The sequence below is a fragment of the Barbus barbus genome, assembly GCF_936440315.1.
Source record: "Barbus barbus genome assembly, chromosome: 4".
NCBI classification, from domain to species: domain Eukaryota; kingdom Metazoa; phylum Chordata; class Actinopteri; order Cypriniformes; family Cyprinidae; genus Barbus; species Barbus barbus.
Genome location: NC_136732.1, coordinates 20,124,683 through 20,149,380, shown reverse-complemented (window position 1 = coordinate 20,149,380; position 24,698 = coordinate 20,124,683). Strand labels below are relative to the sequence as shown.

Genomic DNA, 24,698 nt, shown 5'->3' with positions numbered 1-24,698 from the left:
TACAGAGAGAATGCCAAACAAACACACGACCGTTTATCCCACCAAACATGCGCTTTACATGCCAGCATTATCCGAGCCCATTCTCGACCATAAGACAGCTTAGCTCGACTTATAAATATCGTATTTCTGGGAGTAATTTTTTTTGTCTGACCTTGTCCAAAGTTTTTTCCCCCTCATTAAGGGGGTTTAATAACCAAAGGCAAATTCATGAAAGGAAGGGGGGCTGCCACCACAAAGAGCCTCGGTCTGATCTCTCTGACAGCCCCAGTCTGAGCTGCGACTCACAACAGAAGCCAAAGGAAGAGCTGGAGCCTTAATCCTCGTGCATTCATTATACTACACTGAGCTCTCGAAGAAGATCACAGCGCTCAACGACTTCAGCCGCTTCTCATTTCACACCACAAGAACTAATTACAGCTCCTCCTGCTATTGTGCCTGATGTAGAGCATTTCTGCTGTAAGCAAAGGAATGGCATGGTATCAAGTACATTTATCAGCCTCTTTAAGGGGGCCTTTAAGGAGGAAGTTCAGTGCTTTTGCTTTGTAATGGTGGAGAGTGTTAGCAACATGGTACAAACCCTGACCTATGTCTGACACGGTTGTCCTTGCTGTTTTATGGGAGCTTTTGCATCCACTTTTTCCACAGATAGAACAGTACAGAAATAGTTTTAGGTAAGTTAAAGTTCCAGGCTTAAATTCTGATTCAAACTGAAATGCCACCTAATAATCCTGAAAAAAAAGTATCACCGATTCCAAAAAATATTAGGCGGCACAACAGTTTCAACACTGATAATAAATCAGCATATTAGAATGATTTCTGAAGGATCATGTGACACTGAAGACTGGGGTAATGATGCTGAAAACTCAGCTTTGACACCACAGGGATAAGTTATATTCTAAAGTATATTAAAACAGAAACCTGCTATTTTAAATTGTATTAGTTTTCCACAATTTTACAGTTTTTTGATCAAATAAATGCAGCCTTGATGAGCAACGCGCTGATGACGTATCCTGTCTGCGTGAACAGGGTGCGCAGAGGTATGCAAATACATATGTTGACAGGCAGGTAGGAAAGACAATTAAAATGCTCAGACCAAGCGTTTTGATTGGACGAACATTTCTTGGTCCTACACCTTCCACAGAATATATAAATACATTTAGACCTCTTAACTTAATGATTGCTATCGGGATGTGAAGAGACTTTCAACCAGAATAACAAAAAATGTTTCTGAAGACAATCACCTATTGAACCTTTAAGGCTAAAATCATCTCCAAATCAAAGTCTACATGTAAAGCAGGTTTAGTTGAAAACTATGGAGGAGAATAAAATAAGAGAAAGATGGTGATGTCAAGAAACAACACCAACAAGACTTTTATTTCCCCTATGAGCACCAAGACACTAACTGCTAAACCATGACTCTGACTATTAAACAATTTTAACGAAAGTGACAGCTCACTAGCCATGTTATGAAAATAAATCCTGTGCATAGAGTTCTTTGAGAGATTTTCTTAGAATTATGTCATTTAGATTAGTTTTTTTTTGTCATGTACAGACTCAAAGAATGTACCTGTCTCCCCACTTCTTAACACAGCTGATGAGGTACTCAGAGACTTTCTTGACATTGTCCAGGTCTGAGTGGAGACAGCTGTGCAGGAGGGGCAAGCGTGACTGGAGAAGAGAACAGGAGACCTGGTCCAAAGCGCTCTTGGAGGTGGCTGAGTCACGGCAGCTCAGCTCTGACTCAGACAGGATGAGGTCCACCAGGCTTATGAGCTCCTCAGAAGACAGCTTCAACACAAACTGCTCAGTGCGCTTCTGCAGAGACACACAAAACCCCATCTTCTACACTTACGGCCAATATACACTTACAAAAACATAAAATTTGTGGCAAAATATTGGAGTTTTAGAGTTTTGGACCACTACAAATTGTGCTTGCGTCTGGCTGACAATATAACTAGTTATAAAGAGGCCTATTCTATAACAAAATTACTTTATTCTTACAGCAGTCAACTTAGCTTGAAATGACTATTGTCTACTCTCTTGTTGGTTCTTAAAATAAAAACAGACTGTTTAGGCTACTGTAACTTTAAGACTTCCACATGTTAAGTACATCTGCAGGGTTCTCACACCTTTTGACTAATTAATTTCTACAACTTTGACAAGTCGTTTATGCCTATTTCTAAGAACTGCATTCGCATGAGCAACTTCTAGTCGATAAAATATTATAAAGATAAACTATATTCAAGATTGTGGGAACCTAAATTATTTGCATGTTAAATAAGAAAATACAATCTAGCCAAGATGCTGAATATGTGTTGTTATGTAAATGCATTACAAAATAGTGATGTTATATTAACTGTGATCAGACCTGAGGGGTTTTCTGATCTCGTCCCTGCCAAATGCGAGGGATGTGACTGCAGGCCCAAAGGAAGTCTAGTGCTGAGGTTGGGTCCAGTCTGGAGATGAGATGAAGCAGAGTTATACACACTGGAGGTGTGAGAACAGAAAGAGATGAATGTGTTTAATAAAGAGAGGAGCCAGTAACCTCTGGTCTCTGTGTTTGTTGAGCAGAGAGCTGATGCACTGATGTAAGGTGCTCCAGTTGGACTGGTGTGTGAGGAGGGCCAACAGGTACGGCCTGTAAGAGGGGGCCACACTCATACCACTTTTAGCCTGAGACAGACAACGACAAAATAATTGCATAAACATGCATTTAAATCATTTCAGTTAAATCCTTCCAGAAATATTTCTCCCATTTTCACAACATTTGTTTTGAAGCTTGAATATTGGAAAATGGACAAGAGTTAAATTTATGTAATTAGGAGTAGGGCTGGGCGATATGGCCTAAGAAAAAAAAATAAAAAATCCCTGATTTTTTTACAAAAAATCCGATTTACGATTTAAATAGATTTTTTCCTCTCTACTTGAAATCAATCTGCCGATGACAAAGTAATTGTTCAAAACAAGTTTTAACTTCATTTTGTTTTGATTTTCCCTTCTGGGATTAAATCTGGATTTCCCCCTTGGGGTTAAAGTGCAATCAGAAACAACAAGCCAAAAAGACAAGATGGCAGGCCCTGCCATTGTAAAAAGTGAATATGTAACTTAACATAACGTAACATAACACATACAATTATGTGACCCTTTTTGATAAGTTCTTTAAACACGTTTTAACATCTTGCTATTCAGTGGATAGGAGGTAGTTCTGATAAAGTGCAAGCAAAACATTCAACAGCATTAAATATCAGTGACTGTTGGTTGATTTTTGGCGGGACGATGGCGAATGGTTTGCAGATCCTCAGCACTAGTGTTGTCACGATACTGGAATTTCTAACTTCGATACGATACCTTGAAAAATATCGATATTCGATACCATTTTCGATACCACGGAGAAAAAAACTGCCACAATATTAAGGGGGTAATTTTTTTAATTTAAAGATAAATGTAACAAGTCGAGAACATACGGTATATTTTACATGAACAGAAAAATGTCTTGAGGTACTGCATTTGTTGATTTATTTATTAATCTTAGTTAAATGTTAATTGAAACTAACGTTTACTAATACATGTACTAATTAAAATCCAAAGTTCTATTTGTTGATATTCTCATTTGCTTCATAACCAAAATATTTCCAGATATAGGGCCCTATGAAATCCGTTTTATTTTTTTCTACATTCAATTTTTTCCATTTGAATTTTTCTGGATTCCGTTGGAATTTTACTGGACTCTTTTTTTTTTTAATGGTCAAATTAAATGCTATTAATCTAAAATCATGTCTAATTCATTAAAATCATGAAAATTATACAATTTAACATGTAATTTATTAAAAGTGTAACAAAAATGACACGTTTAGGGCCGTATGAAATGTTTTATTTTTTTCTCACCTTATGTTTTATTGTTACCAAATTCTGTGTTTTAGCATGTCTATTATTTGAATGCATACAAACTATTTTTATTTATTCTTACAGTAGCCTTATGAAATGTGTTTTCCCCCTCAGAAATTCTGTGTTGTGTATTTAAATTTTACTGGATATCAGATGAAGGCATAAAACAATTTTAATTAATTTATATTTGAATTAACGAAAATTAAACATTTACATTTTTGGCAAATGAAGGGGATTTACTATTAAAATAAAAATATTTTGTGATTATTTCTTTTTAAAAAATTAACAGTAGTAGAAAGTAGTAGTATTATGTACATTCTACTAAATAATAGTAATATAGCCTATTTCTGGCACACGGTCTTTAATAGGCTAAGTTAACCCGAACTTTTATTTTGACGGGTTGCCGTGAATACTTTTAAAGTTCTGTGTGTGTATGATATGACGCTAGTTTTACTCAAATTAAATGGTAAAATGCTCGTGCCTTTCAGATCAGTTCTGGAGATATTGTTGATGTATTTATGTCCTCATTGAGACGGCAGACGCTGAAATCACCGCGAGCGCCACATTAGTAAACACAACCGCACGTGCAGCACATTCACACAGAGACGCGCAGAACATGCATGATTCATATTTAAATAGACTTTTGCAGCTTAATATTTACAGATACTAGTCCATATCGCGATTTGATTTAAGTGTAATGACCTACTTTTGATTAATTCATCCAAACTTTGACAAATTCCGTGACATTCCGCGTTAAACTGTAAATTCCGTTTTTATGACTGGATTCCGTGCGCGTTCTCTGCATCGCGGAGATCATAGATCCTACAGATAGCGCTCCTGCTGTGTTCTTTAACAACCAGAGCAGTCATCTTTCTATTCACTTCACTTTTGCTATTTAACCAGAGCGAAGGAGACGAGTGAGGTCACGTGTGGTGCTTGTCCACGCGCCTTTGGAGAGAAGTTGGGCTGGGAGATCCCGAGCTTACTTTGTACACATACGCACTGAGGTTATTTAACAGTAATCAATTTTTCCACATGCTGTTGTTTCACATTTGATTTTCCTAAACGAAACTAAAGAGACTAGCTGAGACTGCAACAACAGACGCTCACATTGACAAGCGCTTGTGAGCGAGAGGGTCTGAGACAACTCAGCTTTGGTATAAAAGAGTTAAAAAATATTTGTTATCAGTCATGACTTAACGGGGGAAAATAGAGCAGACACGGAACATGGTTGAAGCTTTCTAGAGTGCGTGCACCGGCCGCCTGCGTTTTTCCTCAGAAGGGAGGCTTACTTTCATTAAAATGATTTCAAGTTTGTTGCAATAAAGGATTTGTTCACTCAAATAACTTGTTCTTATTCTTTTAAGAGTCATTGTTACTTATAAGAATTATTGTTTAATATATACCGTGAAACCGTGATATTTTCTGAGACGATTATCATACCGTGAAAATCTCATACCGTTACAACCCTAGCCGGGACACGGCATCACAATACGGTAAGGGGCGTAACATTTCAATCACACTCTTGAGGTATTCGGCCAATCACAACGCACTGGATAGCTGGCCAATCAGAGCATGCCTCGCTTCTCAGAATGATGAGCTTTGTAAAAATCGATACGTTTCAGAAAGGCAGAGCATAGAGGAGCAACAATAGTGTTTTTTGAACTTTAAACTACACAAACACATTGCATTACACCAAATACACAAAATATTGTTCTTGTCAGCAACGTCATATGACCCCTTTAAGAAAACAAACATAAACCATCAAAACTGGGGAATATTAATTGTACGCTTCTTATTTTTCTGATTTCTTTTATGTGCTGTGGTACCCTCACACATTTTATATATCAGTTAAAACCCAGAGCCACACCCTCATGATGATCAGTTAGGAGAACCTATTTTACCTTGTTTTGAGCAAAAAGCAGCTTCTGCTGAAGATCTGAGCAAACAGAGGTCACCTCAGGGTCAAGCAACTCCAGCCAGTCAACCAACAGCCCTGAACACGAGCCAGGCTTCTTTGACTCAGTGCTGCCAAGAAGAACACACACATCATCAACAAAGAAAATACACAGGGTTTCCAGCAAATAAATAATACAGTTTAAAACAATGACTCCCAACCAGTGGCACATGCTGTACACCACTGTTCAAATGTTTGGAGTCGGTAAGATTTTTTGAAAGACGTCTCTTTTACTCACCAAGGCTTCATTTATTTCACCAAATTCAGTAAAGATTGCAAAATATTATTACCATTTAAAAAGTTATTAAAGAGTTTCTGAATGTCATTTATTCCTGTAAACATTCTAATAGGCCGATTTGCTGCTCAAGAAATATTATTATTATCGAAATTAAAAACAGCTGTGCTGCTTAATAGTTTTGTTTTTTGGGATTCTCTGATGAATAGAAAGAACAGTGTTTATTTAAAGAGAAATCTTTTGTAACATAATAAATGGTTTTACTGTTACTTTTGATTAATTTAATGCATCCTTTACTGAATAAAGTATAAATTCCTAATCAGTTTTTCCTGACTTAACAGTTCTGTGTGCATATCCAGTTGTGTATATACACACACAAATGTTAAGAACTTGATATTTGATTAAATAGACAAGACTGACTCTGCAGTACTATTAGAGGTAAAAAAATAAAATAAATTCTGTTTGCTGTTGACGAAGGGTCTTTGACTTTGAGTTGATTTGAGTCTTACTGTTGGGGTACAAAAGCCACAAAAATGTTTCATAGAGTCACACTATGTATGATGTGCCTTTAATCTGTGTTACTATGGTAACTTTAGCCATATGACAAGGATCAAACAAGTGTAAACCAATTTTACTGTGTTCATTCCCCACCTAGAAACAGTATCACCAGCACACAGTAAGGAAATCTGTGATGAGGCAGCGAGTGACTCATTGCGCTCTTACATTTTGGAATCCACCTCTATTTTCACCCCTCGCTCCTCTGTTTCCTGAAGCAGCAGAGAGATCACCATGGCAACTGGACCCGCTGTGTTTCCTGTGGTTCTGGTCTCTGTACCGATGGTCATAAGCAGGGACAACAGTTCCTCTAGATACGGAGACTTCACCTCCATGAGGCCCTGCAACACTAAAGCACACAGGGTTTTTGTTTTATAATGCCTTCACTCTTGTAAAACACACACAGGTCCAAAAAATGAAAAACAAACCATAGAAGCCAATACCACATCGCAAAAAAGAGAACTACTTCACGCTTCGCTTCTGAGTAATTCTTTCTGCTAGGCCTCCAGCCCCACCACACTAATGTTCATGAAGATGTTAGTCAACCCTTGTCTTTGAAGCCGTCGCTGGACGTAAACAAGCCCTGGAGTGAATATGTGGCCCTGTGTGTGTGAGGTTGTTTTTTGTTTTGGTGAGGTTCACAGTGGAATATTAAAATCATAAAGAGAAACACAAAGGACAGCAGCGGTGATGCTGGTGCATGAGTCAAACGCTGCCCTCCGGAGAAACTGACTAATGCTGGCAACCACTCAAACACCAACACACAGACCTTAACTGCCTCTGGAGAGCTGACTTACACTTCCCTCCTCGCCTGTTGGCCTTACGTTTGCCACACACATCTCACCAGTTCAAAAATATTTTTCCAATGCATACATTGTTGTAAGAGTACACCCCATGTGGTTCCTAGAGGAGCTATAATTAAAGTTAATAACACCACACACAGATAAGTGCTGTGTATGTAGGTCACAAAACATTTGAGGGGTTATACAGGTATCATACTATTTATTTTTATTTTTTCCTCCCGATATCCACTTAAAATGTTAGTAAAGTTTTTCTGAGCCACAAACGGTCATGATTTAGTTTCTTATAACTATTTATCATACACCCCCTCTCTAGTTCTTTAGACCTATTTCATACATCTTGTGTAAGCAATGTAACTGGGCAGCTGACTGGCAGTTTTGGAGCTTACAATAAAGATGATAAATGCTAACATTTAAACATTGTGTGACTGCTTAGGGACAGTGTATATTTTAAATGCAGAGTTGCAGGTGCTACACACAGACAAGAACAGCACAATGTTTGTTGAACTTTCCCACATTTAGTCTTATTGCTAGTTTTTCCACAATTTAGGAATCTAATCTATTCTATCCTACTTCCACTGAATAAACATCTTTGACATATAAATTCAAAAAAGCAATTTCTGAAAAAAGCTGTCAATGCTTGAAGTCAACATTAAATGAAAATTCACCTTATCTATTGTCTGTTATTGATCTTACTGTGAAAAAATCATACATGTTGTATTTTTACTTTTTTGTGACCTTGGCTTGTCTATAAAAACATCATAACTCAACCTTCTAATGAAAAATCAGACTTCTCTGTGTATATCACAATACGGCAGAAAAGATCTGTTGCTAGTTCTGTTTCATCTCGACTTCTTTTTGAGTGTACACAGCCAGAAACAGCACAAGGTTTGTTAAACTCTCTTTCATTAAGTCTTCTCACTAGTCCTTTGTATTTTTAGGAAAATAATCTCAATCTAATTTCCTCTACAATATCCCATGACTGAGAAGGCTCATCTTAAGAACACAGAATATGCGTCTTTGACATGTAAATGTGGGCAGTCATGAGTTCAAGTTTAAGTTTGTTCATTTAATAAATGCTCTTTTTGGACTAGGGAGGAAGTTTTTCCAAAATGTATAGTATGTTTTCAAAATAAAATAAACTGATTCCTTCTGGTGTAACCATTTATGTAGGAACTCTAGTACTGCTTAAAATACCTTTTCGTATGAGTTCAGGTTCAGCGTTACATTTTTCTCCAGCTCTCAGAGAAGCAATAATGCCCCTTACTGCCACTTCAGAGTCCCGTCTGTATGCCAGAGCTTCAGCCAAATGCAGAAATCCAGTACGAACTGATGACACAGGACACAAAACACCAGCTGAGCATGCTAGGACTAAAACTGTTCTACTAACCGCTGATTCGGCTAGTTCTGTGCTGTAAGCTTGAACATGTGCTTGCAAACTTGACCTGCACGGCTAAGATTCAGGATTAGGAGCCACTCACCATCTGTGATGCTATGTTTGTGAGAGTACTGAGCTGCCAGAGATTTCAAGAGGCTGTGGAGTGGCCCTGTCTCTAACGCTGAGTTTTCCAACCACGTCAACATCTGCACAACGGCGTTGAAGAACAGTGATGAGAAGCCAGCATCTTGAGATACCAACCGCTAGAGGAGAAAAAGGGGATTAGAGTTAGTGAGAGAGCAAAAGGAAGCACCAGTGTTGATAGTGAATATGCAGGTATGAGTAGGTTATGTGCCTGGTAAAGATGGAGTTGGCGCAGTAGAGGGCAGGAGATCATATGGCTGTGGTGCATTGCCATGACCAGGGCTCCAGCATGGGCAGAGTTTAGAAGGGCTGCTAAGGCTTGTAGGAGTCGCCCGGCGGTACCACCCTGCTGGATTTGACCCTGTCGTGCCCGCAGCACCTCCTGGGCCAGGGTCTGCTGCAGAGCTAATGACAATGGCCGGACCAGAGGCGGAGGCCAGCGAGGATCCATTTTCAGAGGGAAGAGCTACAAGGAGAAAAGGGAATCCAGCAAAAACAAAATGGTCACAATCACCATCAAGCCATAATTAGCTAAATGGATATTCTTGAAAATCATTTTCCAAGTTACGACAATTTATACATAATATTATTTGACAAGTACACTAAGGCTGTACCAATTCAGTTAATATTATGGGATGTTTTTTTTTTTAATGATATCATACTGATAATTTGAAATATTCTATCAATGTTTTTATTATTGATTTTAATGTACCTTTAATTATTTAATTTATTTTTAATTAATAATTCTATTTTTTATTTATTATTTCATTTACATTACCTCGTTCATCACTAGAGTTCAATTAGTGAAGAGGTTTGTCTACTAGATAATTGCAAACTCTGAAACAAAGGTTCCTCAGCATCAGTCAGGGACACTTTGAAGCGTCGTGCCAAAGAAAAGTGAAAATAAAACAGATTAAACGGCCCAATATACTTCAAGAAAATCTGGTGTGACCATTTGGAACAAAATCTTGCCAAGACAAAGGTGTTTTGGAGTTTTAGTGGTTTAAAACAGCTTATCAATGTAAAATATTCCTGGAACATGACAAACCAATGATATTTTTTTTCTTGTACATCAAGCGTGGTTGAGATTAAATGTCCCACATTTGAGCTATACTGTGTTCTTCTATGTATGTGCACAAATCAATGTTTGTATTTGAATAAATGGATTACATATAAATAATGGATTATACCACTGTCTTCATATGAATTACTTTTACAATGTATTTATGAAAATTTTGAAGCATCAAATTTTTACTGGAATGGACTTTCAATGGAAGGATAAAAGACATAAAAATGTCTCAGGTTTCATTATAATATCTTCATGTGTGTTTCAAAGATGAAGGAAAGTTTTATGGGTTTGGAATGACAAGAGTTAGCAAATGACAGAATTTTCATTTTTGGGTGAACTATTCCTTTAAATCCGATTTAGCGTTTCTTACTAATTTCACACAGTTTTAATCACAATCCAAAAATATGCATATAGTGGTGTATTAAATTACAACATTACTCCGGTTTAGTAGAGAGTGATCAGGACAATCTTCATAGCAAACAGAGACTTACCATGTCAGAAGCACAACTGCTGTGCTACAGCTCTGACAAGATGTTATATTATAAATAAAACCATTATAGAATTAAACCTTGCCAGGAGAAAGAACCCCTCTAATAAAGCAGCATAAGCATATCAAAGTGAGATGTTGCACCTGTAGGAGAATCCCAGCGAGATCATCCTCTGGGCCGATCACGGGCACCTGACTCACTGCTCTCATCTTCACAGAGCCATGGGGTGTTTCAACGGTAACCTTAGCCCTGCTCACCTCTGAGCTGTCTGTAACACATCAGATCAGCAAAGGACTCATTAGTACAGAATTTAATCACCCTATGCAACTCAAACTGAGTAAAACAGCACTGTTAATCAGTGCTGACAGAACCCCTGGCGTAGGGCATTAGATTCTGACCTCTGCGTGGAGGAAGTGAAGCACCGAGTAAACTGTGAAACGTGTGTCCACCTGTGGCTCCTCTCTCATGCTGGACCTCCACTAGATGAGCCATGTAGTCTAACAGGTAGAAAGATCCATGATGTTAGTATTACTTTTTACACACTGAATCATGTGAGAACAGAGTATAACAAATGAAAGATCCTCACTCTTGTCCATGATGTTCTGCTCCAGTGTTTGAGGATCATGAGACACGGCCTGGTCCAGATACTGCAGCAGTTTGCTCATGCTGGAGACGGGGATCCCAAAGGACTGAACGAACAACAGCAGCTGCTGGGGCTCCAGATCCTGTAGGGCTGCGAATGACCAAAGAAAAAACAAAACAAAAAACACATCAGCTCAACTACACTACAATTAGAAGTTTGAGATCACTAAGATTTTTTTTTTTTTTTTTAAGAGGAAGAAATTAATACTTGTATTCAGCAAGGACACATTAAAATAATAAAAAAATGACAGAAATGACAAAAGATTAAAAAAAAAAAAAGTACAACTGCTTTCAACATTGATAACAATGAGAAATGATTCTTGAGCAGCAAATCAGCATATCAGAATGATTTCTGAAGGATCATGTGACACTGAAGACTGGAGTGATGATGCTGAAAAATTAAAAATGAGCTTTTACTGTATTTTTAAGTCAAATAAATGCAGATTTGATGACCATAAGATACTTCTTACAGACACCAACATTTTAAACAGTTGCTCCAAAATCTGTTACATGCGAGTCAGTGCCAAAAATAGTGAAATTTAAAAAAAAATCAAAACCACAGTCAATTCTGGTATTGATTTCTAAAATCCTTATTTCTAAATACAAGTTATTAATACCTGCATCGACCAATCGGGAGACTTCAGATCGGATCATTCTTAACTTCAGCCAATCGGGCAATAGAAGGGCTTCCTCAGATGTGTCAACCAGGAATGCAGTGGGAAGGGGTTTTTTATCAGGAAACCAGATATCCAGCAGTGTGTAGAACTCACTTTCCCCTAAAAAAGTAACAAACACAGTGGCTGTTATTACAGGCAAGTGTAGAATTAACCACCCAACACAACAACAGAGGACATACTTGCCTTTGGGAGGTCCTAGTGTGAGCAGGATGACCATTGCATGGACCACTAGGATGTGCATGGTGGCCGTTTCTCCTGTGGTCCACCGCAGGAACACTTGATCCTGAGACTCCGACTGTGAGATTTAAAATTTGGTCTTTATTCATGTGCACAAGCAGTAATTACAACATTTGAATTTCCAGTTCAGTTGTATGTTCCTTAGTACCCAGCTATAGAGGTCCTCTCCCTCTTTTGTCTTCCTCATACGACGGATATAGGTGGAGAAGATGGAGATAAGAGCGGAGAGAACAGCATCAGATTCAGGCCTGCAGGAGTGCTTGGAAAAGAGGCAGTTCATTATAGTGGAGCGTTCCACTATCAGACGAGCCACATCCTGGGAAGACAGGAAACACAAGACAGGAGAGAAAAAAAGGTTAGACTAAAGCTTACTTCAGACAAATAAAAAGCTGTAGATTTAGACCAACCAAGGCCAGGTCATTGTGGAGTGACTGCTCCTCCACTGGTGCATGCTGGGAAAGGTAAATCAAGTATGCACTGATGGTCTGAGGATCAGTCTCCATGTGAACGGCCTGAAATGGAAAACCACACAAACACAATAAGCTGAGCAAGTAACAGATATTGATAATCTTGTATTTGTGCTGGTGGACTGACCTGCTGTAAGGCACTGGACGTCAAGCCTCTTACACTGTCAAACAGAGGTAGTTTGGGGAGGTCCTGAATGAGCCACTGGTAGCCTGGCAGTAACTCTGCATCTCTGGAGTCCTCCTCCATGAGATGATCCCTCTCCTCTCCATCTTTTAATGCTCCCTCAGTCAGCACCAGAGACAAACCCTGATACACACATCACAATAAGCATCTTATTAAACTGTCCAAATGAATCAAGCACTGGTAGATGGTTAATTAACTGCGCACCTTCATGGCCAGTACTCTAGAGGCCACCTGAGAAGAACTAAGACGCCGGAGGAAGTAGTCCAAGACTTCACATGTGGTCTGTTCATCAGCCTTAGGACCCAGAAGTAGGTCCTGGAGCCGCCCAAGAAGCTGCCGCTGTTTCTGCTGCCTCTGACAGGGAAAGACGAAAAACAAATAACAAAAACAGCAATATTGAGAATATTATTACAATTAAAAATCACTGTTTATTTTTTAAAGCTGCATTTTCAGCATCATTACTGCAGTCTTCAGTGTCACATGATCCTTCAGAAATCATTCTGATATGCTGATTTGCTGCTCAAGAAACATTTCTTATTATTATCAATGTTGAAAACTGTAATAAATATTTTTCAGGATTCTTTGATAAACAAAGTTTGTAATATTATAAATGTCTTTACTGACACTACTGATCAATTTAATGCATCCTTGCTGCAATAAAAATATTTCTCTAATATTAGTGAACCCAAACTTTTGAACAGCAGTATACCTTTAATTTATCTATTATTTTATAATAATACATGTACTTTTATTTATCATATTTATTTGTATATATTTCGCATTTTGGACCACCCTAACAAATCAATGTGTAAATTACTACAATATGGATTGAAAAAAGGGTAATGTAAAACTAAACTTTGGTTTAATATTCCTTGACTAGCATTACAAGATGACTTCAGAAGAAAAAAGACAACACCAATGTGCAGTCAAAGCTGAGCTTTACCTGTCTTTTCTTCGCTCGCTGCTCTTTGCTCTCGCCTTCCTCCTCATCATCAACAGAGGAGGAGTCATCAGCTGCATCATGGAGGAGGAATTCGCAGAGGCACTGAACGGGCAGAACATCCAAGGACCCTTCACTGGACTGGACGAGATCAGCCAGCCACGGCATAGACTGAGAAGAGGCCTGGATGGGGGAACAATTAGACATTTAGGAAGTCCATTAAACTACATTGAGAAAAACTCTTCATGAAGAACAGCTCTGCTAGTATATGAGAGCGTGTACTTGTCTCTGGATAATATTGAGTAGGAAGTCAGGGTTGCGGCTGCGGCAGAGAAGATGGCCCAGACGCAAAGACTGGTTCAGACTCTTTACTTGATCCAGCACAAGAGGTGGTGGCCTACGAGGGGGGCCCCTGAGCATAGAATAAAAGACTGGGTCAGTATATCTTTATAAACGTCCTAATTTAGTTGTACAGTTGTCTAATAAACTTTGACTATGACAAATTATTGTTGGTTCTTTGGCAAATTGCTTTGCTCCTCGAATGCAAGTCATATTGTATAGATGTAAATGCTGGATTTTCACTACAGTCACAAACAGGAAGTCATACTTGGGGTCCAGGCTGGTGAGCTGGGACAGCAGGAGACTGTTGTTCTCTGTTATGGTCTGTTTGGTGGAGGCGGCTGCCAGGTGGCTCTCAAAGGCCAGGATCTCCTGCCTCTCCTTCTGAGAGATCTGCAGCTCTCGGTTGATCATCTCAGTTTTGGTCTCCTCATCGGCCACCGTGCATGGAGGGTAGGAGTAGTTACTGAGAAGAGAGCAAAAGAAAGTGTCAGGTGCTGATATATCCATAAAACCACATTTCAACATGATAAGCAGAACACTTACTTTGTCATAACCATCTCCATGAGCATTTTCAGAGTGGGGTAACCATCCCACGCTGCCAAACCTGAAAACATCAGCGACAGCGATATAATGGCATTCTAATGAGATGTTATAATGAAATGCAAGTATTGCATCATATCTGGCCTCACCAATTTTCTGTGGGTTGAACGCTGCGACCACAAGCAGCAGCAGCCAGGCCTTCCAGTAAAGAGTTGATATGGCTAGATTTGGAGGTTGATAGCTGAAATGGAACATTTAATAAAGATGTTCACCTCTCTGAGGAATAAACAGCCCACAAAAAGAGTACCGGATGCCAGGAGTGGACAGACCACAATGTTGCTTAAACTTTCAATGCAAATAGTCCGTGACTCCCAGTAATTATTTGGCAATATGAAGCTGATGGATCACTTAATAATAAAACAGAAGTGAAACAGCAGGGAATAAACTCGGTGAAAGGTAGAGGCCTTACCCTGCAGGCAGCTGGATGTTCTCTGGATGATGGTAAGTGCACAGGTTCAGCACAGCATCAATGAGTTGGATCCTCTCGACTCGCACCACTTCCAAGTCTACGGTTCATGATATGAGAAGACAAACATCACCACACAACCAGTTTTAAAAACAGACCACTTCTAAAAAATTCTGAGCTTTTTTTAATCAGTAAAATATGTGTCTAACCAGGAGCGTTGTCTTACCATCAGACTGAACTCCTGCAGCTCTCTTCACCAGGTGATCGGCCAGCTCCATGGCATCAGCTGGGCCCAGGGGCAGATCACGAGAGAGACCGATCACCAAGATGCGCATCAGCGTGTCCTCCAGTAGAGGAACCTCTGAGCACAGCCGAAGAAAGAAACTAGCAAACAAGAGAGATGCTTTAGCATCTATTAAATGAATGTACTAAAAAAATTCTATCTGTAAGATAAGCAGAGATTGGTATCTTACTTTCTGTCACTCTCAGGAGGCCAGTTGTCCCATTTGTAATATGTCTCAGGCTGCTCTGTAAAAAGCACTTTGTGTAGACTGTTGAAACACAATGAAACGATCAGTAAAATAACAATCTGCTGTATGTACAGGCGTTTACATAGTCTTACAAGCAGCCAGAAAGTGCTAGATTAATTTTAAGGGTCCAACAAGAGTGTTACATTATCAGGAAATATCAAATAAATTATATTTTTAATGAAAAATATCACTTTAAATGATAAATTATGATACATCTGTTCGCTTTAAATTAGTCCTATAGTGTTCATTTGTTTTCCATCTATTTTGGTATACCGGTATATTAGTTTCATATACATGTTTTTCATTTGTATTTTATTTTAAGCTTTAGAATATTTACGGACCATTTTTAATAGTTTTAGTTAACAATAATAACATCCAGGTGATTCATACCAGTGCACATAGTCTTTAGGTCCCACTTTACTGATGGTGGGAACCACGGAGTGCAGCCACCACACAGCATCTCTCTGGATGGCAGCAATCTGGTTTTGAAAGGACCTCAGCACCTCCAGATCTGAAATACATATGCATCCTCATTAGCATAAACAGAGTTTTGAATTTTGGATATATGAGAGAAAAAAAAAACAACAAAAAAAAATATTTTACTCTTCTTCTCTCCTTTGTCCCAGGCAATGCCGGCCTCTTTGACCTGAGCTGTGATCCCCAGCATCATGGAAACTGTCAAAAGATCTGTCACTTGAATGACAAAACGCTCCTGAGATGGAAACAAAGAAAATTATGTACAGGCAAAGCATCAAATCACATTGTCTACAGATAATAAATGCAGCTATATAGCCCCTACTTTAAACTCCATGTCCACATAACTGGCCTCTTTCCTCTCCTGCATGAGGCCTAAACAGAAAGACTGGAAGTTGATCTCATGTTTGGTCTGTTTAATGATTTCCCTGAGCAAGGCGCGTGAGGCCCGCAGGTAGTCGTCCTTATTGGTCAGCAGGTCCTGGAACACCATGGCCAGAAACTGAAATAGAAACAATAAATAATACATGTGGTAGACGGCAAAGTTTGATACTTGGGTTTAGGGCTTTTGGAAAGAAGTATTAGCAATAATGACAGTGATTTGTACATGTGCATGAAGCCATTAAGGTTGGCTGAAAGTCACCTTGGGTGCCTGCTCTGGGCTATGTTGCAGAACTGTATGGAGCACTTGCATATTATTGGGATTTCTGGCATTTGACAGCTCGTTAAAGATCACAAACTTCACCATAGTGCCCAAATTATCTCGGTGAGCATTCAAAAGCTCCCTGCAGAACATGAGAAACATGGACAAAAATACATTTAAAAAAGTGTTTAGGCTTTAAGTGTATAAACTGAGACTTCAGGTCTGAAGGTGTAATGCTGACCTGACACACAGCATGTAGTGGTTGAGGAGAACTTTAGGTTTGAGGCGGATCTTAATGAGGTTCGAAATGACCTCCATGTCATCTGAGCCGTGTGTATTACAGTTCATGCACAAAGACATCAGAAGATCCTGTGCTGGCCGAGTCAGCTGGAAAATCACCAAACAAAAACAAGCCTTTAGGTATGTGGTTTCATACTTTCAGACAATGACGCTTCCTCTCTTTTGTCAACATTTTTGTACCTTAGGATTCTGTAACCACATCTCGAGTCTCTGCACGGCCATCAGTCGGACCTCTTTATAACCACAGGTGGCCGTGAGAAGGCGCAGAAGGTTCCTGGACACGTTATCCATGGGCTGGCGACGGTTCAACTGGTCCCTTAAAACGTCCAAGACATACTCCTCCACACTTTCAGCCAGCTCGTCATACCTGAAGCCGGAGACATTTTACTATTCTCAACATCAATTTCAATACCACAGCAAAATCTAATAGACTACTTAAGACCTTTATTTATATATTAGTGCTGTCAAATGATTAATCACATTCAAAATAAACGTTTTTGTTTACATAATATATGTGTGTGTGCTGTGTATATTTATTATGTATATATAAATACACACACATACCGTATATATACAAATATAACAATTTTCTTAAATATATACATGCATGTGTGTGTATTTATATATCCATAATAAATATACACAGCACACACACATATATTATGTAAACAAAAACGTTTATTTTGAATGTGATTAATCGTTTGACAGCACTATTATATATACATAAAATTTCTAATTAATATACAGTTTTGTTACATATACACCACTGTTTAATTGTTTGGGATCTGTAAGAATTTTTTTTTTTTTAAAAACCTCATATGCTCACAAAGGTGTTTATTGAATCAAATATACAATAAAAAGTACAATAAAAAAGTAATTGGGAAATATTATAATTTAAAATAACTAATAATAACGATAATATATTTTAAAATGTTGTAAATGTACATGCTTCTTAATATTTTTGTGGAAACCAAGACACATTGTTTTTCAGCATTCTTTGATGAATAGAAAGTTTAAAAGAAAAGCATTGATTTGAAATTGAAAACTTTTGCAAAACAATTTAAGTCTTTACTGTTGATTTCTTTTTTACATTTAAAGGCATCACCCCTGAATTAAAGTATTATTATTTTTTCATTTCACCAAAAAAATAAATAAAAATCAGACACCCAGACATTTGAATGGCGTAAATATAATAACGCATGAAGTAAAAAATTAAATGAAGCATGTAAGTATAAATGTAATAATTAATGTAATTGTAATGTAATTAATTTCTTTATTTCACATAATTAAAAACTGGCATATCATCTGGAATATATGTACTTCCTTACCTGGGCATGATCTGTCCATCATCCTCTGGACTCAATTTCTCCTCAGCAATTAAAAGCTCTGTCTGACCTTCATCCTCATCTGGAGTGGAAGGATGAGGGCTGTTCCCTAAAATACAGTATTTTGTGTCAATTCTAATATATTTTACTAACACATACATTTCTGTCCATGACTGAGAATAGTCTTGAACCACCAACCTGCACTGAGGTCTCCTCCTGATCGCCCTGTTTCCATCTGGAGCAGCATACTCTTGGGAGGCATCTTGGTTGTGAAAGCAGTCTGGATGTTATCAACAAAAGTTTTACAGTGCGAGCTGTCCACCCAGATACGCTCACCGAGAGAGTCCTCAATGTAGACCTGGGAAACACCACAATGACTGTGTATCAGTATCATGATTACTGTGAGATCAGAAAGATGGACAGCTTGACCACTTACTTTGACAAATATCTCAGGCCAGTTTTCATCCTCCTCATAGGCAGCCATTAATAGGTTACAGGCGAGCACAGACACCAGGTTGTTCCCCTTGGCCTTAAAGTTAATTGAGGCATCACGGCGGAGCAAACTGCAGAGAGCCTGAACAAAGACATTTAACCTAATAAGCTACGTCACCAGCAGCAACAGTAAATTCCAGTATTACAGCACAGGTGTTTCTGTCTACCTCTATCACACCCTCTGTGGCAAAGACGTTGGGTTTGATTTTGGCGAGAAACATGAGGCTGAGGTAGAGCGTCATGTCAGGCTTGGCTCGGTTCATCTTCAGTTGTTTAACAGCCCCGCAGAGCACACCCTCAAGGCGGTCATCATTACCCTCTGCCTCCGCTGCCTCAATCTCATCCAGAAGCACAGCAGGTGACACTGAAAGAAAGTCAATCACATGTTGTATGAATGTACACTATGTGTACAAACGAGGTCTATGATAATATGAACATTGGATTGGACTAAGAATATCTAAAGTAACATTAAGTAACAAGTAAGTACCAAAGTAGTCTCAGCCTAAGGCATATGGCACGCTTATCTGAAAACACTTCAGGAGTTTTGAAGGCGTTTTCGGATTGGTTGAATTATACAGGATTTCCAGGAGATGTGTGTGTCGCGTTCTTTAACATTCTGCCTGGAAATAAAGATGCCGTGATGCCAAACCCCCTCACGAAAGAAGAAAGCCGTTGTGTTTACAACTGTGACGACGAGCGCTTATCAGGATGAAATAAATGCTGGATTTTCAAAAGTATGTGAAATATTTAAAGTTTGCGGCATAGAATCTTTAAAATACGTCTGCGAGTTTTACACACCGGTCTGTTGTTGTGGTGACATTTCCGAAACGTGATGCTGAACGAAACAAACTATGATTGGTTGTTTGACATGTCGGTCAAACGGCCTCATTGGCGGGCCTTGGCCAATGAAAGCTACCATAGATTTGAGACCTTCAGCCATCAGTCTGAAGGTCTGGCTACGCGAGACTAGCACCAAAGTAACACTAAAGTAACAAGTACGTACTGAAATATTTGCTGTTAAATAGTCTTAAATGTGCACTTCAAACGGGTCAAAATACCAGTCTTGGAAACATATTAATGTAAATAGTTAAATTGTCAGAAGTGTATCTAAACAGACAGAACAAAAAAAAAAAAAAACAGATAATATGTAAGAGTTTGGATATGTGTAATAGAGTTCAATATATTGATTTTTACTTGAACTCTTATGAAAAGGAACACTAGAAAAATTTTAAAATGAGTACTTATTGTAGAAATAATATACAGTGGGTGAAAAATTATTATATTATATTAAAATCATACATATATGATTTTGTATGTTTGCCCAATGACAAAGAAATGATGAGTCTATCATTTTAATGGTAGGTTTATTTAAACAGTGAGAGACAGAATAACAACAAAAAATACAGAAAAACGCATTTAAAAAAAGTTAAACATATCAATAAATTGATTTGCATTTTAATGAGTCAAATAAGTATTTGACCCCTTCGCAAAACATGACCTAGTACTTGGTGGCAAAACCCTTGTTGGTAATCACAGAGGTCAGACGTTTCTTGTAGTTGGCCACCAGGTTTGTACACGTCTCAGGAGGGATTTTGTCCCACTCCTCTTTGCAGATCCTCTCCAAGTCATTAAGGTTTCGAGGCTGACATTTGGCAACTCGAACCTTCAGCTCCCTCCATGGATTTTCTACGGGATTAAGGTCTGGAGACTGGCTAGACCACTCCAGGACCTTAATGTGCTTCTTCTTGAGCCACTCTTTTGTTTGTTGTTTTGGTAGTATGTTTTGTGTCATTGTCATGCTGGAATACCCATCCACGACCCATTTTCAATGCCCTGGCCCTGACGGTACATGGCCCCATCCTGTCCCCTTAGCAGAAAAACCCCCAAAGCATAATGTTTCCACCTCCATGTTTGACGGTGGGGATGGTGTTCTTGGGGTCATAGGCAGCATTCCTCCTCCTCCTCCAAACTCGGCGAGTTGAGTTGATGCCAAAGAGCTGGATTTTGGTCTCATCTGACCACAACACTTTCACCCAGTTCTCCTCTGAATCACTGGCAAACTTCAGACGGGCATGTACATGTGCTTTCTTGAGCAGGGGACCTTGCGGGCGCTGCAGGATTTCAGTCCTTCACAGCGTAATGTGTTACAAATTGTTTTCTTGGTGACTATGGTCCCAGCTGCTTTGAGATCATTGATCCTCAAGATCCTCCCGTGTAGTTCTGGGCTGATTCCTCACCGTTCTCATGATCATTGAAACTCCACGAGTTGAGATCTTGCATGGAGCCCCAGTCCGAGGGAGATTGACAGTTATTTTGTGTTTCTTCCGTTTGCGAAACAAACTGTTGTCACCTTCTCACCAAGCTGCTTGGCGATGGTCTTGTAGCCCATTCCAACCATGTGTAGGTCTACAATCTTGTCCCTGACATCCTTGGAAAGCTCTTTGGTCTTGGCCATGGTGGGGAGTTTGGAATCCGATTGATTGATTGCTTCTGTGGACAGGTGACTTTTATACAGGTAACAAACTGAGATTAGGAGCACTCCCTTTAAGAGAGTACTCCTAATCTCAGCTCCTTACCTGTATACAAGACACCTGGGAGCCAGAAATCTTGCTGATTGATAGGGGATCAAATACTTATTTGACTGATTAAAATGCAAATCAATTTCTAACTTTTTTTAAATGCGTTTTTCTGGATTTTTTTGTTGTTATTCCGTCTCTCACTGTTCAAATAAACCTACCATTAAAATTATAGACTGATCATTTCTTTGTCAGTGGGCAAACGTACAAAATCAAAATAAAAAACTTCTTTAAAGTATGACAGAAGACTATTAAACAATGAACTTAAAAAAAAAAAAAAAAAGTAAAACTTAAATTTGACTTTAAAAAGTGCAATCAAGTGTAATGAGAAGCATAGTCAAGCGTACATTAAAGTTACATGAAACAGAAGTAGCGACAAATAATTTATTCTGTATTGTGACACATCAGAGTATAACAGATTATTGGAAAACATAATATATAGGTTGGGACTTTGTTCTATGCATTGGATTGTTGATTGGATTGGGAACGTGAGCTTGCAGGGGCAGGTTTAAGGGTGAATTTTCATTTAATGCAGACTAAAAATACAATTAAGCACACTTTTTTTCAAAAGACAATACATGATACTGTTGTTTTATAAATGTAGTATTTTGAATCATTTAATTGTTCTTTAAATAAACACGATCTGAACAAAAAATAAAAAATTATAATAAACAATAATGAAAAAGCAATATTTGTTTAACTTAAAAATGATTTAAGGCTGCATGTCACTGTTTAAATTTGTTCATATTTACACTACTTTTTTATTTAAAAAAAGGTTGTTTGTTACTTTCTATATTTAGTTTTTGCTGTGGATTCAAAGTTAGTATCAGTAATTATGGATTTCACTGCCATTGGTATCAGCTATTAAAATACAGGTATTTTAAGTCCCTAAATTGCATGAAAGTTTTCTGTAATTAAAAATGCTTGCTAATCTCACCTTCAATAGGAACCACAGATGGCTCTTTGATGGAGGGGGATATTGATCTTTTGTCAACAGCAGCCACCTCAGCGAGGCGTGAGAGGGCACTGGGTGGAGTAGAAGAGTGCTTGGGCCGTTTAGAAAGACTGGACAGGCTGGAGGAAGAGGGAAGAGATGAAGATGCCTCTCTCTTGCGATCTGGGGGCAAACCAGTGGACGCTGGCTTCAAGAGAGCTGGGCTTGCTTTCGGCTCACTGCTCTGACTCTTCGCTCCAAGAGCAATGAAATCTCCTGGAGGTGGGTGACCTGAGGGACGTCACAGGATGATAAAGATGGATTTTGAGGATTATACAGGGTTAAATAATCCATTTCTTTGCCATAATCACAGCTAAAATCTTACCTGATGGTTTGGTGTTACTAGGTCGCCTAATGCTTGTTGGCTTTGGTCGATTCATTCTGACACAATTTCCAACTTACTGTAACTGTATAAGACAAACACCACAAGCTTTTAATTATATTAGAAGAATTACAATCATATAATTCGAACAAACAAAATCTGCATTCAGGTCAAATATACAAGCTGCGCCGTTTGTTGATATGGCCCAACGTTATTTGGAGCTGATAGCATTAATAAATGTTATACTAAGAAAACTAATTCATCATGCTGTGCAGTGTTAATAAAGCGACATGTATTACCTTTAAGAGCTCTTATTTCAATGTCTTATTTACTGTTTACAAGCTGTATCTGGTCTTTTGAGTCTATAAACATTTTGGCAGGTACTGCATTAGCAAAAAAACATTGAGAATTAGCCGAAATGTACTTTTAAAAAAATACCACCTAGTACTAACAGTAAAATATATTTAATATACTGACATATTAAGTACATGATATAAAGAGAATATGTATAAACTACCTTAGTTTCTCAAAGGCGCCGCTACATGATTCGCCGTGTACTGTGTTTGTACTTCTGCTGCAGTGGGAGCGTTTCCTGAGAGAGCGACAGCGCCATCTACAGCACTGGAGCATGACTCAGTGGCCGAAAGACGAACAGTCATCAGAAAAAAACACACACATTCATGTAAGAGTAATATTAATTACAGTAAATCATGACACATAGAACAGGATTTTATTTATTTTTTAATAACACCATTGTCATCTGTGCATTAATATATGCTTATCTCGACTCTTATCGATGAAGTCAGAAAACACGTAGCCTACATGTTCATTTATTTATTTAATTTTAGGGCAATATCATAGATTTTCTCATCCCTGACTACATAGTTGTCAACCACAGAATCATATTATCTTTCACTTAAATCAGTTATACTCAGGGTGATTATTAGATGTCTCTTAGGTGGCACCATTGCTATGAGGCGTTTGCATGGGGACTACAATGTTTCCAATTCCAAGAGTCTTCACTTTGAAAATGATGTCAGACATGGAAACAGACATTACTGTGCCTGCCAGACAAAAGAAAACAGAACTTTCACCCAGAAAAGAACACACACTGTAAGGTACTCAGCAAAAACAACATGTGCTTGTAATCCGTCCTCTACGGAGAAAAAATACACATATGTGCCTGGTTACAGTTGCTGTAAGTATTGTTGAAAACATACTTCTCTGACAGGAACAATGAATGGAAAGCCTTCCAGATATGAAATATGCATACCACTTCTAAAATGTTGCGAGTGGAACAAAACAGCCCATGTGTTTCCCTAAACTACAAGGCAGTATTTCAGTTGTGATGGACTTGTAAAAGAATATTCCCTAATTAGTAATGTTTTGGCAATACACATAGATAGCCATAGTCAATAGTCAATATACAAGATTTATTACTTACTCATTTGCCGCACCAAACTGCCCACTTGTCATATAAACTGTTTTTCATATTAACCATATTTTTATGATGTCATTGGCACGCTAGTCACTATTCCAAATATAAATCCAGTGTCACAGGGGAAATTTGAAACCTGCAAAAAATAATAACATATTTTCTGTATATATAAAAAAAGAAAGTATTTCAGGCACTTTTAATTGAAGAAATCATCAGGATTCTTTATAGTATCAGAAATGATATACAATATGGGTAAAGTGCCATAAAGACTAAACTTAGTTTAAACATATTTTTAGTCTTGGAACATTAATGCAGGTCAGTCTAATGTTCGGCTTTAGTCGGCATGATCAAGAATTTGAGGATGTGTTTCCACTTAAAAGATTTCTCCTGGTTTTTTTTTACATCCACATGGTGGTTTCCCACAAGTCCCACAGGAATCCCACGGGAAACAGAATGGCAGTCCATCACTTCTTTTATGTTACTTGAGCTACAATTGTCTTTTTCTCTTTTGAGGTGTGTAGATGCTTTGCTGCCATAAGAATGCTCCAAAGATCAGGTGTGGGGGTTTTGGTAAAGTGATATTTCTCACCTGCTTCTG

The 24,698-nt window shown here is 38.4% G+C and overlaps 1 protein-coding gene across 2 annotated transcripts in view; it reads right to left on the bottom strand.

Moving 5' to 3' along the window:
• Positions 1-23,249, bottom strand: part of LOC306864527 (integrator complex subunit 1-like) — a 32,428-nt gene extending 9,179 nt beyond the window's left edge. The window contains exons 1-38 of one of the 2 annotated variants that reach the window (XM_079408609.1): positions 23,180-23,249; positions 22,666-22,747; positions 22,284-22,571; positions 18,938-19,134; positions 18,715-18,852; positions 18,477-18,636; positions 18,282-18,387; positions 17,134-17,320; positions 16,895-17,040; positions 16,654-16,795; positions 16,336-16,512; positions 16,140-16,248; positions 15,927-16,047; positions 15,480-15,557; positions 15,233-15,390; positions 15,010-15,106; positions 14,690-14,781; positions 14,544-14,604; positions 14,266-14,463; positions 13,941-14,070; positions 13,662-13,841; positions 12,923-13,072; positions 12,662-12,841; positions 12,475-12,579; positions 12,216-12,383; positions 12,014-12,125; positions 11,771-11,929; positions 11,098-11,244; positions 10,910-11,008; positions 10,655-10,779; positions 9,166-9,420; positions 8,914-9,073; positions 8,630-8,761; positions 6,801-6,981; positions 5,790-5,913; positions 2,546-2,673; positions 2,369-2,456; positions 1,568-1,815 (exon numbers count right to left, since the gene is read on the bottom strand). In XM_079408609.1, coding sequence (XP_079264735.1) covers positions 1,568-1,815; positions 2,369-2,456; positions 2,546-2,673; positions 5,790-5,913; positions 6,801-6,981; positions 8,630-8,761; positions 8,914-9,073; positions 9,166-9,420; positions 10,655-10,779; positions 10,910-11,008; positions 11,098-11,244; positions 11,771-11,929; positions 12,014-12,125; positions 12,216-12,383; positions 12,475-12,579; positions 12,662-12,841; positions 12,923-13,072; positions 13,662-13,841; positions 13,941-14,070; positions 14,266-14,463; positions 14,544-14,604; positions 14,690-14,781; positions 15,010-15,106; positions 15,233-15,390; positions 15,480-15,557; positions 15,927-16,047; positions 16,140-16,248; positions 16,336-16,512; positions 16,654-16,795; positions 16,895-17,040; positions 17,134-17,320; positions 18,282-18,387; positions 18,477-18,636; positions 18,715-18,852; positions 18,938-19,134; positions 22,284-22,571; positions 22,666-22,720 — 5,381 coding nt within the window. In that variant the 5' untranslated portion in view covers positions 22,721-22,747; positions 23,180-23,249. Of the gene's footprint in view, positions 1-1,567; positions 1,816-2,368; positions 2,457-2,545; positions 2,674-5,789; positions 5,914-6,800; positions 6,982-8,629; positions 8,762-8,913; positions 9,074-9,165; positions 9,421-10,654; positions 10,780-10,909; positions 11,009-11,097; positions 11,245-11,770; positions 12,126-12,215; positions 12,384-12,474; positions 12,580-12,661; positions 12,842-12,922; positions 13,073-13,661; positions 13,842-13,940; positions 14,071-14,265; positions 14,464-14,543; positions 14,605-14,689; positions 14,782-15,009; positions 15,107-15,232; positions 15,391-15,479; positions 15,558-15,926; positions 16,048-16,139; positions 16,249-16,335; positions 16,513-16,653; positions 16,796-16,894; positions 17,041-17,133; positions 17,321-18,281; positions 18,388-18,476; positions 18,637-18,714; positions 18,853-18,937; positions 19,135-22,283; positions 22,572-22,665; positions 22,748-23,179 lie in introns of both variants that reach the window. The other variant, XM_079408608.1, reaches the window with a different exon arrangement.
• Between the last annotated feature and the right edge of the window lie 1,449 nt (positions 23,250-24,698).